The 15,799-nt window shown below is 45.5% G+C and overlaps 1 protein-coding gene across 1 annotated transcript; it reads left to right on the top strand.

The window, feature by feature from the left end:
• Positions 1-450: 450 nt before the first annotated feature.
• On the top strand, positions 451-10,462 carry OTP (orthopedia homeobox). Its single transcript, XM_003261502.3, has 3 exons — positions 451-655; positions 1,937-2,346; positions 8,379-10,462. Exons 1-3 carry the CDS (start codon positions 619-621, stop codon positions 8,907-8,909), a joined length of 978 nt encoding a protein of 325 aa, XP_003261550.2. The 5' UTR covers positions 451-618; the 3' UTR covers positions 8,910-10,462.
• The last annotated feature ends 5,337 nt before the right edge of the window (positions 10,463-15,799 follow it).

Raw genomic sequence — 15,799 nt, 5'->3', positions numbered from 1 at the left:
GGGCCAGTATGAGCGGCAGGCCCAGAGCGCGCAGGTGGGGGCGACCCTCAGGTCACGCCAGGGTCATGGCCCGCTCTGACCCCTGCTCTGCTCCTGCTCTAGGAAGATGTTAGCTCAGAGGCACAGAGCTACGCCTATGAAGCGCTCAGGGCCGGCCAAGGGGAAGGAAAGGGGAGCCTGGAGAAAAATCGCAGGAAGAACTAGAGGGAGCCGGGCCCAGAAGCTCAGGGCGAGGCCGAGGCAGCTGACGCTGCTTTAGCTCCTGCTCCGGGCTGGAGCTGCCAGGGCTGCCGCCGCCGCCTCCTTCAGGCGGGCGCAGGCGAGCGGGCGGGCGGAGTGGGGGACTCTCCGGGCGCTGACATTTGCAGGCTGCCCTCCTGATTGGTCCCCTCGCCGAGCTGCTCACGGGTTCATTCAACTGTTAAGCACCTCCCCGTCTCTCTAAAGGACATTATAATGCAAGAAGCCCCCTTTTTACCCACAAACCGAATTTTCTTTCATTTAGGTGATCTATATATATATATCTATATCGTATAGCTTATAGCTTATATCTATTTTAAATAACTTAAAGCCGCTAAAATTTGGGGGGGAACAGCTTTCGCCCTGGAGCGGTGCGCGATGCTGTCTCACGCCGACCTCCTGGACGCCAGGCTAGGTGAGTGCGCGCCTCTCGCCCGGGCAGCCAGGAGAAGCCGGGGCAGGAAATTGTCAATTTGTTCCTTATTTTACCTTAATGCGACCTAAATGGACTAATTTCTTTAAAAGTAATTGTGCTGCATTAAAGTTTAATTTGATTTAACATCGCCTTTTTAAAAAATCTATGGAATATGTAGATCCAAGAAATGAGTTGGGAAATGTTGTTACTTTTTGTTTTTCTTATTTTTCTCTTCCCCCCTCCCCCGCCTTTTTTTTTTTTTTTTTGAAAGGCGATATACCCTGTGATAATTTGTTAGGAGGTGTTTCTCTTTTTTTCCTCTCCTGTTTGTTTTGATTTGGGATTTCTTTCTCCTTCCCTCCCCCCGTTTCTCTCTCCCCACCACCTTCTTCTCTCCTCCTTTTCTAAGTGTGGTGTAATTTGTAAAAAATCTGGCATAAAGGAGAAGCTGCTGCTATCAAGGCGGATTTGCTAAGTGTGCTGGTTGAGAAGGAGAGAAGCCAAATTCAACCTCACAGTCATACCCCCCCTTCTGCAAGGGACTCGGCGTTGCCAATGGCTGTGAGGAATGCGCCTTTTATTTCTCTGGAAAGAAAAGTTGAAATCTCTAAAGTTTGATTCACGGTTGTCCATAGAGTTCACTCGAGTTTCCTTAATGCTATCTGGGTTGCTGGGCTCTGGGTTTCCGGATTGGGAATCTTTGGTGATGGATGTGACTCCATTTTCCAAACACTTTCTCTGATTTGAGGGGGGAGGCGGAGCTGATTTGGGTTGATTTCGGGGGGTGGAAAGCTTGGAGGCTTATTCATCTTCCGAAAGTAAGAGGGAATCGGCTGAGGGCCGGAGGTAGAGTTCGTCAGGCTGCCGAAGCGCAGGTGCCGCAGCAACCGAGGAATTGTTTAATTTTCTTTCTGCCCCCCGCACGCCTGTGTCCAAAGACTTGCTCTAGATTTCCTGGGGCGCCTGGGGTACGGTTTATGGAAGGGATTCAGAGGCATGTTTTATTGCCGGGACTGGGAGTGTTTTATTGCGGGAGAGACGAAAGCTTGTGCTGTTTACTACGGGAGCCGGCTGCGGAGAGGGCAGGGGGCCGGGAGATGTTATTCCAACCCGGCTGTCCAAATTCTGGGGAACCCAGCTGAATACCCTGGGAGTTTCTTCCTTAGGACAAGCGTGGGTGCGGAGGGGGCCGAGGACGGGTTGAAGGAAGGCTGCGCGGGGAAGACAGCCCCTCCTGGCATCGCCAAGTAAGTAGTGACAGCGATCCCCTTGCCTCCTCAGGTATGAAAGATGCCGCCGAGCTTCTGGGCCACCGGGAGGCGGTGAAGTGTAGGCTGGGCGTGGGGGCCTCCGACCCCGGGGGCCATCCGGGGGACCTGGCGCCCAACTCTGACCCAGTGGAGGGAGCCACTCTGCTGCCCGGGGAGGACATCACCACAGTGGGCTCTACTCCGGCCTCGCTGGCGGTGAGCGCCAAAGACCCGGACAAGCAGCCCGGGCCCCAGGGCGGCCCGAACCCCAGCCAAGCCGGCCAGCAGCAGGGCCAACAGAAGCAGAAGCGCCACCGGACGCGCTTCACCCCCGCACAGCTCAACGAGTTGGAGAGGAGCTTCGCCAAGACTCACTACCCCGACATCTTTATGCGTGAGGAGCTGGCACTGCGTATCGGGCTGACCGAGTCCCGAGTGCAGGTACGAGGGGCTTGGGCTCTGGGACAGAAGGCAAGGACCGGGAGGGAGGATTTGGGCAAAGGGAGCAGGGTCTTCCCTTCCCCTGTCGAGATCCTGGGCTGCGTTCACGCTGCCTGTGCGTTCCTGTGTCGAGTTATCTCCTTCTCTACCCGGAAACTGGTCCCCATCGCCATCCCCCAATGGACACTCAAGGCCCGTCTCCTGCCAGTATAGCGACATCCTGGAAGAAGGTCCTCAAAATCGAAGCCCGGCGTTGTCGGGCTACAGGGTTCGCCTCCTCCGCCCGAGAAGGCAACCTCAGCGCCCCCCGGGCGGCCCAGCCGAGTTCGCACCTCAACTCCTGCTTGCATTATTAACAAGTATTATCCCCTAATGAGTTTGTGTTAAGCGTTTGGATAAAAGGAGGAATGCAACAATTATACAGAAAACAAGAGAAAAGAGCAAATAAGGCGAATGGGCGCCTTTTAAAAAAGTGCTACACCCAGGTTTCACGGCGTGGCTTTATTATCTTAAGTATCACCCTCTCTCTTGCACTCAGGCGAAATATTCCTAGCTTTGATGTTTGCAAGGGGTTTGAACTTTCGTAGTCTACCAGTGCGCTGGGGGGCAGCTGACGAGATTCCCACAGCCGGTGAGCCCCGTTTTGTTTTGGAGTCCTCTAAGGAAGCTGGGGTGGGGGAGGGAGAATTAAGGCTTTCTGTTGTGGATATCCTGTTTGAAGGAGGGGCATTCAGAACGGGAAAGGTTGGACAGGTAGTAGAGGAAATAATTGCTGACCCCTTATTCTCCTCCAACCACTCTCCAAGCTGTAAATTATATATAACCTAGAAAATCACACCTATAGCTTTTCCGAAAATTGGTGAACAAAAGCATAAGGCTAGTGAATCCCAGTTTTTTTTTTTTTTTTTTTTTTTTTTTTTGCTTTTTAAAAGAATGAAGACATATCAAATATTTTATGGACAGGTGCCTGGAGGTGAAATTCCAAGCGCCGGTACTTACTCTTGAGCTATCCAGGGTGCTGAAAAATCTTCCTTTGCCGTCTTGGACGGTGGTATCTTCTGTACGATATCCTGGGTGTCATCAACCTGGTCAATTTGTTAAACCAGTGCTACCTACTTTTAGAAAATTAACTTTGAGATCTTAGTTACTTTACATTTGATCTAAGAAGTAAGCAATGAGAACGTCCGTAATCACAGAGTTGAATATTTCTGTCTCCTTTTGGCATTTTAAAGATAGTCTAAACTGAAAAAATAGCTCATGCTTCTAGTCTAATAGCAAATGAATATCATTGGGGATTTAAAATGGTCAAATTAATAAAGTAATATTGATTAACATAATGATTAGCATTTTTATTCAATATACGTCTGGGTGGTTTTGCTAGTGAAAGGCCTAGACCACGGTCTTTTAAAACTACACACCGAAAGAGTACTAATTGCATAACTGTAAACATGTATTAGTAATGCTCTTCAAAATTTTTATTTTTCACCTTTTAAAAAATATCTGAAGTTGAGTTTGAACCTTTACATAAATACACAATTTCAATACTTCCATCAACACTGATGACAGTGCTTGCTTGTAGATTCATTCTCGCAGGTTAGAAATTCATAAATTTGGGGGTTTTGTCCCTTAAGAGAAAGATTATCTATTAATTCTTTATTTAAAGGGTAAAATGCTGTGTCTAAACCTAGATATACTGGCAATTAGTTTAAATTAAAATAGAACTTAGAATCACAAATAAAATATAATTGAACAACTGATTTTATGAAAAAAGAAAACGAGGTCTATTAAACCTTATTCGGTCTTCCAAAGGTTAATGACAGTTATTCTTTTAACAGAAAAAGTTGTAAATGAAATAAAATATAAGCTATGTGACAGAAATAGTTATTTTCAAAAAGTACACAAAAGAACGCGCGAGAAGAAAGAGACAAAGTACTCTAATTGTTCCAGCATAATGTTCAAGCAAAGATAATAGCTTGAGCCTGCTGATAGACACAATTTAATAGAATGGCAATTTCAATATTTTTTAAAATAATGTTCCATAGTTTAAAAAGTAATCAGATCAACATAACCTTCTTAATTAACTTTTCAAAATGATTAACATTATGTAATGTAATGCAAAAATAATTTATGGAAAATGTATTTACTTCACAATTCACTGTACCATTGCTCCTTGACCAAATTCAAATTAAATAGTAATTGGCTTATGTTCTTATATGATCAGTGCTTCATAGTTTTCTTTATAGTTAACAGATTGCCACACATTCTTTTCAGTACGTGGGCCACTGCGCTGATTAAAAATTATCTAAACATTTAATTCATTGTAATTGTATATTTTTAAAGATGCTTTTTGATTCTAGACTAAATTATCCAATATACTTATTTTTATCTTTATTTAGTATATATCACACTTTTAAGTATTTATTAAAGCATCTCTACTCACATGGAGGCCAATTCCATGTCTGATATCGCTCCTCTTTTCTGGCCAGTGTAATAAAACCATTCCTTTTATAGCATGCCATTATTAGAAACCAATTTCAGAATTATTTATAACCTGGAATGGCTTATTAAGCAGCAATGTGAGAATCATGCAAATTATGTGATCAAATGCAATATAATAAGCATAATCATTAGTCTCTAGCATGGATTAATTAACTTTCAATATTTTATTTACATAAAAACCAAATCAGTGAAATAACTTCTGCACAGTCAGGCTTGCCTTTCAATATTTTATATGAACAAAAATAATGTGCTGTAATTCCATTGACCGTATCCCCCAGAATGGCCCTGTCACCTGCCACATCTTAATAGGGGAACAAGCTGAGAGTATTTTCTAGTTTTCTAATGGAATGAGAAATTGCATTTTCTTCCTCTCCCAGCACTATTAAAGTGTAATGAATTCGGCCCAGAGTTCACGGCTGGCTGATCGAAATGAACCTGAGATCTAGGCTTTAATACAGGTCCCCAGATTTCCTCCAAAATCTTCACATTAATCATTTGCTGGATTCCAATGAGATCTTCATAAAGCATTTGCTTCAAGGGGGAAAAAGTAATAGTCTCTCTTTCTCTCCCTCTTTTTTGCTATTTCTCAGTCATTTATAGCTGGGGAATTAAACGGGCTATATATTTTAAAGTACATTTACAGTATGTCTATATTACTGTAACAGCAGATATCATGAAAGTGGATTTTTAGATTCCAACCTCCATTAGATTCTCTCTGTTGTATTAAGCATTTTCCAAGAAGAGCTGCATTTCAAACTGAGTACAAAGTTGGCCCGTGGCTGTGGTTAATATATTTCCTGGAGTTGTCATCTGTGCATTCTAAAAATCTCCCTTAGGTTTTGCCTGCATTTTAATCCGTCATGCTCTAGTTTTCAAGTGGAAACATTCACATTTAAAAAACATATGCATCGTAGCTTGGAACGGAGGTGCTCAGACCCCACGCAGGTTTTTTTTTTTCCCAATCCCAGTAAGCCATGAAACATAAAAAAAAAATTGTAGCCATCATTTGACTACTAACCCTCAAACATAATTGAGCACGATTTTTCGATTATTTCTATAATATGTAGTTCTTTAACAGCTGTTCTTTTCCGCCTGTGCCTGAGCAGATCCTAGATTCAGAAACCATTCTGGTAGTAGCATTTTCTATTGAAATTCTACTCGGCAATCCTCCCCCTCTTTCTTTTTTCTGCTCCTTCCCTCACACTCCCTCCCCTCAAACAAACATTTCGGGATTCACTGGCACTTGCAGGTTGTTAGGAACCGGTCTTGATTTTATAAGACACCTTTCAAAACATAATCCGGGTGCGGCGTGTAAGGTGTGAGAACCGTTTAGTCACAGACACCGTCCCGTCTACCTCCCCCGAGTCCAGCCTTGGGTGGGTGCTGCACAGCGACTTGCGGCCTTACGTCTTCTCGCTGTGCCTTCCTTTCCTCCTGAGAGATGCTCTCCGCCTAAGACCGCTAACAGCTCAATTGGGTCTCATTGATCCCACTCACCATCTAGAGCCCTGCTGCCTCATTAATCCGTTGCGCCACCAGCCCACGGGCTGCAACTGGGAAGAGACGAGACCTGTTTACCCACCGCCGACACTGGGATGCGCAGCAATCTGCAAAATGGGGTAGAAACCACAGAAAGAAAGTGGTAGGCGAGGGCTGGCCCCAAGCTGGGGGAGTATTCTAGACTGCAACACCCTTCACACTGGTAAGCGTAGAGTGCGTCTACGCTTGCCTGGGCATGAACACACCGCTGAACATTGCTGGCTCAGCGAGACCGAGGGCAGGTGTGTCCATACCCCTGATACTTTAGCTTGCAGAGTAAACACTAAATAGGTTAGATTAACGGATGCACAACTTTTTTTTGCCACGGATATGGTGGTCAAATTGCGTTGGCCAAATTCTAAGAGGAAGCTCAGTACCCGGGCTGTGTCCCACATCATTTATATTTAGGCACAGTAAACTCCAGATGACTAGATTTTAAACTGCAAGTCTTCCAGGCAGGCTTGCTGGCAAATTATTATTATTATTATTATTGTCATTTAAAAAGATCACATTCAAATAGGGGGAGATGGGAGTTATCTTGGATTGGCAGCTTATGTGATATCTTTCAGGCAGAACTCTTCTTCTGTGACGGAGGGTTTGACATGCCTAGGCAAATTTGCCTGACAGGGTCTGTAACTCCTGGGCTACTGTCAAAAAGAAAAAAAAGAATAGGAAGGCTATTTTCATTTGGAGTGTATTTTATCAAACTCATTTCCCTGAAAAAGGACGTTTGGGTTTGTCTGAGCAAAATTAAATTTGATTCATATATCTCGTGGTGAAATATGACCTCCTTTAATTCGTATTGGTCCGAAAATTTGCTTTTAGTTTATAGATGAAATGGGGGCGACTTGAGGGAATTGGAGGCCTTGTTACTTGGGACCCTTAGTAAGTTTCTGAAAGGAATAGACTTTGGCTTGGCGCGATGGCTCACGCCTGTAATCCTAGCACTTTGGGAGGCCGAGGCGGGTGGATCACGAGGTCAGGAGTTCAAGACCAGCCTGGCCAACATGGTGAAACCCCGTCTCCACTAAAAGTACAAAAATTATCTGGGCATGGTGGCGCGTTTCTGTAATCCTAGCTACTCGGGAGGCTGAGGCAGGAGAATTGCTTCAGCCGGGACCGGGGAAGCGGAGGTTGCAGTGAGCTGAGATCGTGCCACTGCACTCCAGCCTGGGCTACAGAGCGAGACTCCGTCTCAAAAAAAAAAAAAATAAATAAAATAAATAAATAAAATAAAAAGAATAGGCTTGAAGGCTCTTGGCGCAGCAGGTTCCAGCCACTCGTACAGCCCAAAGGAGTCCGTAGAGTGGTTTGGGAATGAGGCACGGAGAGTTGTGGCAGTAGCACCAAGCAATATGGGAGGAATCGGAAGTCATGGTGGTAACCCAAACAACACTGTAGCTCAGTGGCCTTCACTTTCCCACGCAGATCACTGTATTAACCTCTCCGCTCTCTCAGCCGTGGCGTTAGGGGTTTTCCTTTGTCTTTCGATTTTGAAACTATGTCATCCACAGCCCGTCATCAATTTCCAAATTTCCAGCGTTTCTGAAAATTCTATAGCCCATCAGTGTTATAAGGCATGCTATTAAGCCACATGGGTACACATGTTTATCTTCATTTGTACACCTGTGGGTCGAGCTTTGACACATGCCTCACTGCAGACCTGTGAATCTGTGCAGTGCACAGAATGTGCAGGGGCGTGGTGAAGACTGCACACGTTTGGTGTGTGTGCACAGTGCGTAAACGCTCCGGGGCACGAGCTCTTAGGAGCGCAGGACTCCGCGCTTGGTGGGTGCAGGGGGCGCCAGTTGCCAGGAGTTGGTGGGGAGCCACAGTCTCCGGCTGGGTACGGGGGCTTGTCGGCCCGATGGCACTTGTTCCTCCTGGGGCAGAGCGGCTGTATCCGAGGCGGGTTTCTGGGGCTCAAGCCCCAACTCCCCAGCCGCCGGGCCAGCTAATAGCGCCCTGTCTGTCTCCCGCCCCGCCCGCTCCAGGTCTGGTTCCAGAATCGACGCGCCAAGTGGAAGAAGCGCAAGAAGACGACCAACGTGTTCCGCGCGCCCGGCACACTGCTGCCCACGCCAGGCCTGCCTCAGTTCCCGTCGGCTGCCGCCGCCGCTGCCGCGGCCATGGGCGACAGCCTGTGCTCTTTCCACGCCAACGACACCCGCTGGGCGGCGGCCGCCATGCCGGGCGTGTCACAGCTGCCTCTGCCGCCGGCGCTGGGCAGGCAGCAGGCCATGGCGCAGTCGCTGTCCCAGTGCAGCCTGGCGGCCGGGCCGCCGCCCAACTCCATGGGCCTGTCCAACAGCCTGGCGGGTTCCAACGGCGCAGGGCTGCAGTCGCACCTCTACCAGCCCGCCTTCCCCGGCATGGTGCCCGCCTCCCTCCCCGGCCCCAGCAACGTCTCCGGTTCGCCCCAGCTCTGCAGCTCCCCGGACAGCAGCGACGTGTGGCGGGGCACCAGCATCGCCTCCCTCCGCCGCAAGGCGCTAGAGCACACAGTCTCTATGAGCTTCACTTAATGCAGCTGCGCCCCGGCCCGCTCCGCCCCCAGCACCGCCCCCGGGGCCGCCCCGAGGCCCTTCCGGCGCGCACCCGAACCCCGGCGCCCTGCCCCGTCCCACCCCGGCCTTCGCCCTGTCTCGTTTCGTCCTCGCCTCTCTCCTCCACTCGCTCGGGCTCACCCCAAGCCCCAGCCCGCGAGGCCTCCCCTCCGCCTGATTTCGATCGCCCGCGGTCCCCCGTCTCCCGGCCGCCCCTCTTCCCTTCCCACCCAGCTGTGCCCCCGGCCGGGTCTCCAGCGCCTCAGCCCACCCTTCCCGCCACCCCGGCCTCCCTGCTCGCGCTGGCCGTGCTCGCGCCCTCCTCCCGGCCTTCTGACTGGCGGCGTTCCCACCCACACCTTCGACGCGACGCCTACGACCCCCCTCGCCCGCCGCCTCCCCTCCGGTCCCCTCTTTCCCGACACTTTGCGCCCCTCCTCCCGCGCCCGGCAAAAAGCATCCTTCCCGCCATTTTACGTACCAGGGAGTCGACTCAGGATCTGAAATCAGACACCAATGGACTGGTTTGTGGGCAGAAACACACACACTCGCACTCTCGCTCACGCTCAGACGCTACACACGCGCGCGCACAGACACGGTGCACCTAGGTCACACACGGACGTGTTCAAGGGACAGCACAATGTTAGGGATTTTTGTCTTAAAGGAGGACAAGCATCTGCTACCAACCGCCTCATCTGAGGGCCCAACTGATATAATTTGATTTATCCTTGTACTCTCCGAGCTCCTGTCTTTCTTTCCTCTCCCACCACGCTACCCTTGCCCAGTCCACCCAGTCACATCCGTGCAGCCCTCTCTTGGCTTGCAAGATAACGCTTTTATTTTTATTTTATCTTATTTTCATTTTCTTAAGCACAACTGTGTAAGGGTGTAGAAGAGAAGGCTTCTCAGGAGGAACGTGACAGTGGATTGGGTGGCTGGAGTAGACTAAAGCAGTCATGTGACGAGGAAGAGGTGATCTGACCCATTTTGATAAGTCTTTATAAGAAAGAATAAAATAAACGTGCAAGCAAAATTTTCTTTTGTAAAAGCAAAAGCCACATCTCTTTTCTGGATCCTTCAGGACTGGGGTTTGTTTGCTTCCTTTTCCGTTTCTCTCTTCTCGCTGCTCTGTGCCCTTGGTTGTTTTGTGGTGGTCCTGTCGTCCCTCGTGCCCCTCGGCCACCTGCTGGCAGCCGATGGGGGCACTCGGACATCTACAACCCTGCAACTTTGTACAGAGAAACACAATCAGCTCTTTCTGCATGTGCTGGTCAAATCCAAACCCAGAGAACAGAAGCGCTTTCTAAGAATGAACAAACATGTGAAATAGGATGTTTTGTGTAGATAAAGCATTATTGTTACATACTGGTCAATTTGTGATATGTTTTAACTTAATGTCTGTGCTTATTTATGGAATTCGGTTTTCTTAATAAATGTTTGAGCTAATATAAAGCATATTATTTGACTTTTCCGGACAAGTTTATATCAAGTTAAATGTAAATGGATAAAATAAAATCATTTTCAGTATGTGATATAGAAAATGATGGGTTTTGGTGTGACCTTGAACGGCCGGAGGGGTCTCGTGGGAGGAGGGGAGGGGCCAGTCTTGGGAATGGTTATATTCGCGGCAGTTGGGATGCGTGGGCCCTTCGCCCTGCAGTGGGCTTGGGTTCGGTTTCTGGGCTGCACGGTGAGGTCTCCGCGACGGGGCGGCGTGCTGGGGCGCCGTGAACGCCCCACGCAAGCTCTGAGCCTCCCGAGGTTTCCCGGCCAACCCAGGTTTCCGAGGCCCAGGTGGGACTCCGAGCGTCGCTGTCGGCGCGAATCGCAGGGCGCGAGAGTTCCTCAGATGAACGGTGTCCCTGGGGCAGTGGCGCGGAGGGCGCCCCTCGCGGGCTGCGTGCGCGTGATGGGGAGGCCGTGGGTGGGAGGGGACCACAATTCGCACCCTCGGCCTTCGGAGCCTGGAGTTCTCGCTCTCCGGCGCCGCCCCAGCCGTGTCTGGCCCCAGGAACGCGGTGGAAGCGAGGCCGCGGCTCTTGCTTCCTCCAGGGCCTAGGCCTCTTTGGGGCCTTCCCTAAGGCCGCGGCGCCCCTTCATGTCCCCAGACCCGGGATCCGCTTCAGATACCCGGGGCCTCCCAAGTAAGGGGCAAACGCGCTTCTCCAGAAGAGGCGTGTCCGGGACGACCAGCGCCTACCAGGGCTCCCCCAAACCCGGGGCTGCTCTGGTTTCCTCTCAGGGTCCCTGCTGGCTGCGTACTAACCTCGGCTTCAGCCACGTGCTCAGGGGACTGCCCCAAAGGAGTAGGAAAAAAATGCCGTTTCTTCGGTCGGCCGAGGGGAAGGTTGCGGTGTGTTTTAAACTTGGAGGCAAATCGATATCACAGGCTTCCTTGGGAAGGCTAACCGAAATCAATCTTGTGGTTTGAAATTTAATGGTCATTATAGGCATTGAGAGGGCACCCCTTTTCCCACGGGAAGACTTCTCATTTGGTTGCCTCAGAGTGTAAACCCTAAAAAACACCCTCCTGCTAAAATACAATACAGCTGGGCTACATGTGAATTTGAGGAGCTGTTGTAATCGTTACTCGACTAAGAGAACACAATGGAATCTCCTCAGAGAGGAGAACAAAAAGCTATGATTTTTAATGATAAAGTAAATCTGTTCATGTTACCTTAGGAATTTTAATTAGAGGTAAACTGGTGGGTGGGTTCACAGAATATTTCAGTTATACACTTTCCTAAAGACTGTTTTTAGTACATTACAATATTAAAGAAGAGAAAACATGCTCATTTTGAATTTCATACAATAATGGAACATTTCTGTATTTGAGAAGTCATCCAAGAATTTAGCAGCACACAACCACCAAATTTCTAAAATATGAGTTAATGAAAAATACTTTTCCTTGTTTTTACATTTCATCATGTTCTCGCTTGTTTTATGTTGGTGCTCTTTTTAAAAAAAAATTGAAATCGTGGATACTGTAATCTCAAGTCACATTTAAGAGATCGGTACAAATTATGGATTGCTTCACCAGTGCTCATGGAATGTTGTTTACAAGGATGCTAATTTTACAGCTTTTTATGCTGCTGTAAAGCATAACTTTATGATGTAGGAATGCAATAAAGGATGCTAAATGGAATCTTTAAAAATTGTATTTCTCAAAGGCAAGGGAAATGGGATCTTTCATTGGAAAAAAATGGGCCAACTCAGAACACTGATGAGAAGTTGCAAATCAACTTAAGTGATAGATGCTTTCAAAGATACTTATATTTCATAATGTAGTGGTTATTTATCAATATTATAATACAGTGTACAGAGTTTTTCACTTGACCTGACTCTGGGCTAATATTTGTTTCTATAGCAATAGATTTTTGTATTAAGAATCCTGAACATTTTAAAGTCATATATGTCATTAGGTTAAGGGAAGGCAAGCAGGCCTGAATTGTTAAGGTTGACGGTTTAGCAAAGATAAAAAGAGGAGAATAAGAACCTCAATCACAAGCCTGAAAGATTTCTGCTTTTTGAAGGAGAAAAATCTAACAACACAATAATGCTTCATATAATTTTTTTACTCATCATTAACAGCAATTCTGACTCAAAATTGTTAAAGATCTAATAATAATTAAGTAAATTTAATAAGGGAATAAAGACAATAATGTTGAATAGTATCAGAACACAAAGTAGATAAGTACAACATGCTAGATATCCTGCCTCTAATAATTGTACTTTTTGCTGAGTAGCCTGTTTGGTATTGAATACTGTCACCACATGCTAGCTGGAAACAATCCATTATGATGTAACCATATGATTGATTTATTTTAATATACAAGTTCATCCATGTATCTTTATTTTTTCCTCAGTATTGGTACTAAATATCATACATGCCATACAAGTGATGGTATAGTAATGAAGTTGCACTCAGATTACCTTTTGTTGATGGTGGAGGAAATATGATATGGGAATGCAACCTGCTGAAGATGATGTTAGATACTGAATACAAAACAGCATGCAGAGCAGTTTGGGTAAATCAAGGTAGATGTGCATATAGACATGCAGAGGAAATAAAGAGGAAATTCTAACTTTAGGACAATTTATGTTTGGTGCCCCCAATGACAGCTTTTCCCAAAAATGAAAATGTGTTTTTAATTTATATTGTGGACCTTACATTTAAATTTTTAGGATAAAGAAAAAACTTAGCCCACAAATATGTGTATTCTAGTAATGGCAGTAGTTAACCTGTCAGTTGAAATAATGTAACCTTCCTTTTCTCCTTTTCATGACATAAAGATAATCTCATCTGAGGGCATTTATGTGAAGAAATAACAGCATGGCATGGTGAAACCACTGGCTCATTAATCCTGGCATCTACTTCCTACAGGGTTCCTTGATTAGTTAGATTCATTCACTGGGCATTTCAGACTTTTTGATTTGTCACCATTGGCTAGGTTCACTGAGTTCAGGCTAAATTGAGCCAGAAGCAATGTTTATTAGTAATTTTGTAGTACAGGCTACCCTAATAATTCAGCCCAAATATCTCATCTGAAAAATATCCATTCACCCTCACTTCTAATGTGGGTTGCAGCTGTGTTCACAGGGAATTGAAAGAACATAAGTGATTGGGCATGTATTTTCTAAATTATTAATATGATGGCTAATAGCTGTAAACCCATCTTCGTATCCAATGCAGAAATTATGACTTATTTTAAAAATGAAAGTGGCAACAAAGAGGGGCCCCCCCTGCCCGGCTTTCTGCTAAGTCTCCTGAGTGCAGAGCTTTTGGTATAGGAACCATGGCCGATTTAGCATGTGGCCATTACAGAGAGACACAGAACAATGTCTTTGGCTTTTTCTAACGTGTACACTATCAAAATAAGGCTTGGATTTAGAAGACTTACTAAAACGTGCCATTAAGGAGTTTTGGGTATGAGCTGTGTACAGTTTTTCACTTGACCTGACAAAAGAGAGCCATCTTTTGATTTTGGTGATGGCATACATGCCATACAAATGATGGCATGGGGACCACAGTTCACACCCTCGGCCTTCCGAGCCCTGCACTCATAAGTTGTTTGTCTTTAAGCAGGCATAATTAGTTGTTATTACCGTTAAGCTGCATCTTCAATCCACATGATCAAATATCCCATATATCTCAGTTTCCATCTTCGGACCCATTTTATTTGAGTTACACTTGTTGCAGTTGCTCACACTGCCACAATCCCTCTCAGTTCTGTGTTGAAGTAATTCACAAGTACCAGGAAATATATAATTAACCCACATGACATATATAGTATATGTTCTTTGCATCTTTCACTGAACTGTCGTAAGGCTTTATATACTTTTGTTCCTAGTCTTTATTGAATCTATTAAAGATAAACTCAAGGTCAGATTAAGAACTGTAGATGCTTTTTAACACGGAAAAGATTATAGGTGATTTTTATGAAATTAAAAATAAAAATATTAAATTATAAAACAAAACATAGATATACTGAAATTAAAATAAGTTCTTTTTAGATTTGCTAATTGCACAATTCTGAATGAGTTAAGTGAAGCTGAACTGGTCTCTCTTTTTGCTACCCTTGCTTTATTAATTATCTTAGTCTATTATCTTAATGCTTAGGTACTCCAACATTGATTTCAAAAATAACATTTTTAGAGAGTGTTATTTCATTACTTTCCCTCCAGTACCTTACATTTGAACTCCATTTTTTAGTTGACACAGCTCATTATCTCATTTAAATCATGGCACCATTATGAAGTAGATATTTTAACCCTTGTTGTATAGGGGAAGAAATTGAGAGTCATGAAGGCTAAGTAACTTGCCAAAGGTCACATCCCTAGTAAGTGGCAGAGATCATTCTTTAAGTTACATTTTCAGGTCATTAAGCATTACCATTGTGTTTGTAACATATAGACATTTCCCCTACTGTTAAAATATTTTCAGGGAATAAAACTAAATATCCACCCTTGTAATTTAAACAAGAGATACTTTGATAGGACATGATAACTGCATCAAAATAACACATGGTTTCAAGAGTCTAGAAACACTCCTGTCCTACGGAACCTCACCCTCTTTCCAGAGGTTAATTCAAGATATTTCAGCCACCGAGAAGGCTCTTAATCCTGTGAGAAATCTTTATCAATGAAGTCATCTCCTTGTGACACAAGCTCTGAGCTGAGGTGGCAATAAACTTGTGAAATAGCCCTAGGAGTACTTTGAAGGGGGTGGCATTGTAGATGGACGGGGAAGGGAGAGGATCCTTGGGTCTTTTGTTGCTTTTCTTGTCTGTTCCTGCAAGATTTTACAGGGAGATACTTTGATGTTGCTTCTGTATATTATTAAAAGAATTACCACTCAGCATAAACTGCATGTCCTTATTCTGGCCTCCACATATTAGGAATCCATTGCCAAACATAGATCATAAAATCTTAGCATTTGAAGGGACCTTGAAATCATCTCATTCAAATTTCTTGACCACAGTTGTCCCTTTTTTATTTCTCACCAATTGGACTTGCGGGCTCTGTTTGAATGCAAGGTAGACGCATTTTTATTGGCCTGCCAGAGTCCTTCCTTTCATTGAGCCTAGTCTGTCTTTTGTCTCCTAGATCTTTCTTCTATAGTGTTACCTCAGGAAGGACTTTCTATCACAGCTCTTACTACTGAAATGATTTTTCTTTTTAGTCTTCTTTTATTAATATCAGTCAGTGTAATACCCCTAGGCTATGCTATGGTACCAGATAAAATTCATCTCTGGCTTAACACAACCAGGGATTTTTTTTTTCTTGCTCACACAAATGTCTCTGTGAGTAAAGTGAATCTCTAGGAGAGCTCTTCTTCATGTGGTGACCCAGTGATCCAAGCAGGTTTC

Source organism: Nomascus leucogenys, chromosome 2 (genome assembly GCF_006542625.1).
Source record: "Nomascus leucogenys isolate Asia chromosome 2, Asia_NLE_v1, whole genome shotgun sequence".
In the NCBI taxonomy this organism is placed as follows: domain Eukaryota; kingdom Metazoa; phylum Chordata; class Mammalia; order Primates; family Hylobatidae; genus Nomascus; species Nomascus leucogenys.
This window is presented reverse-complemented; position numbering and strand designations above follow the sequence as displayed.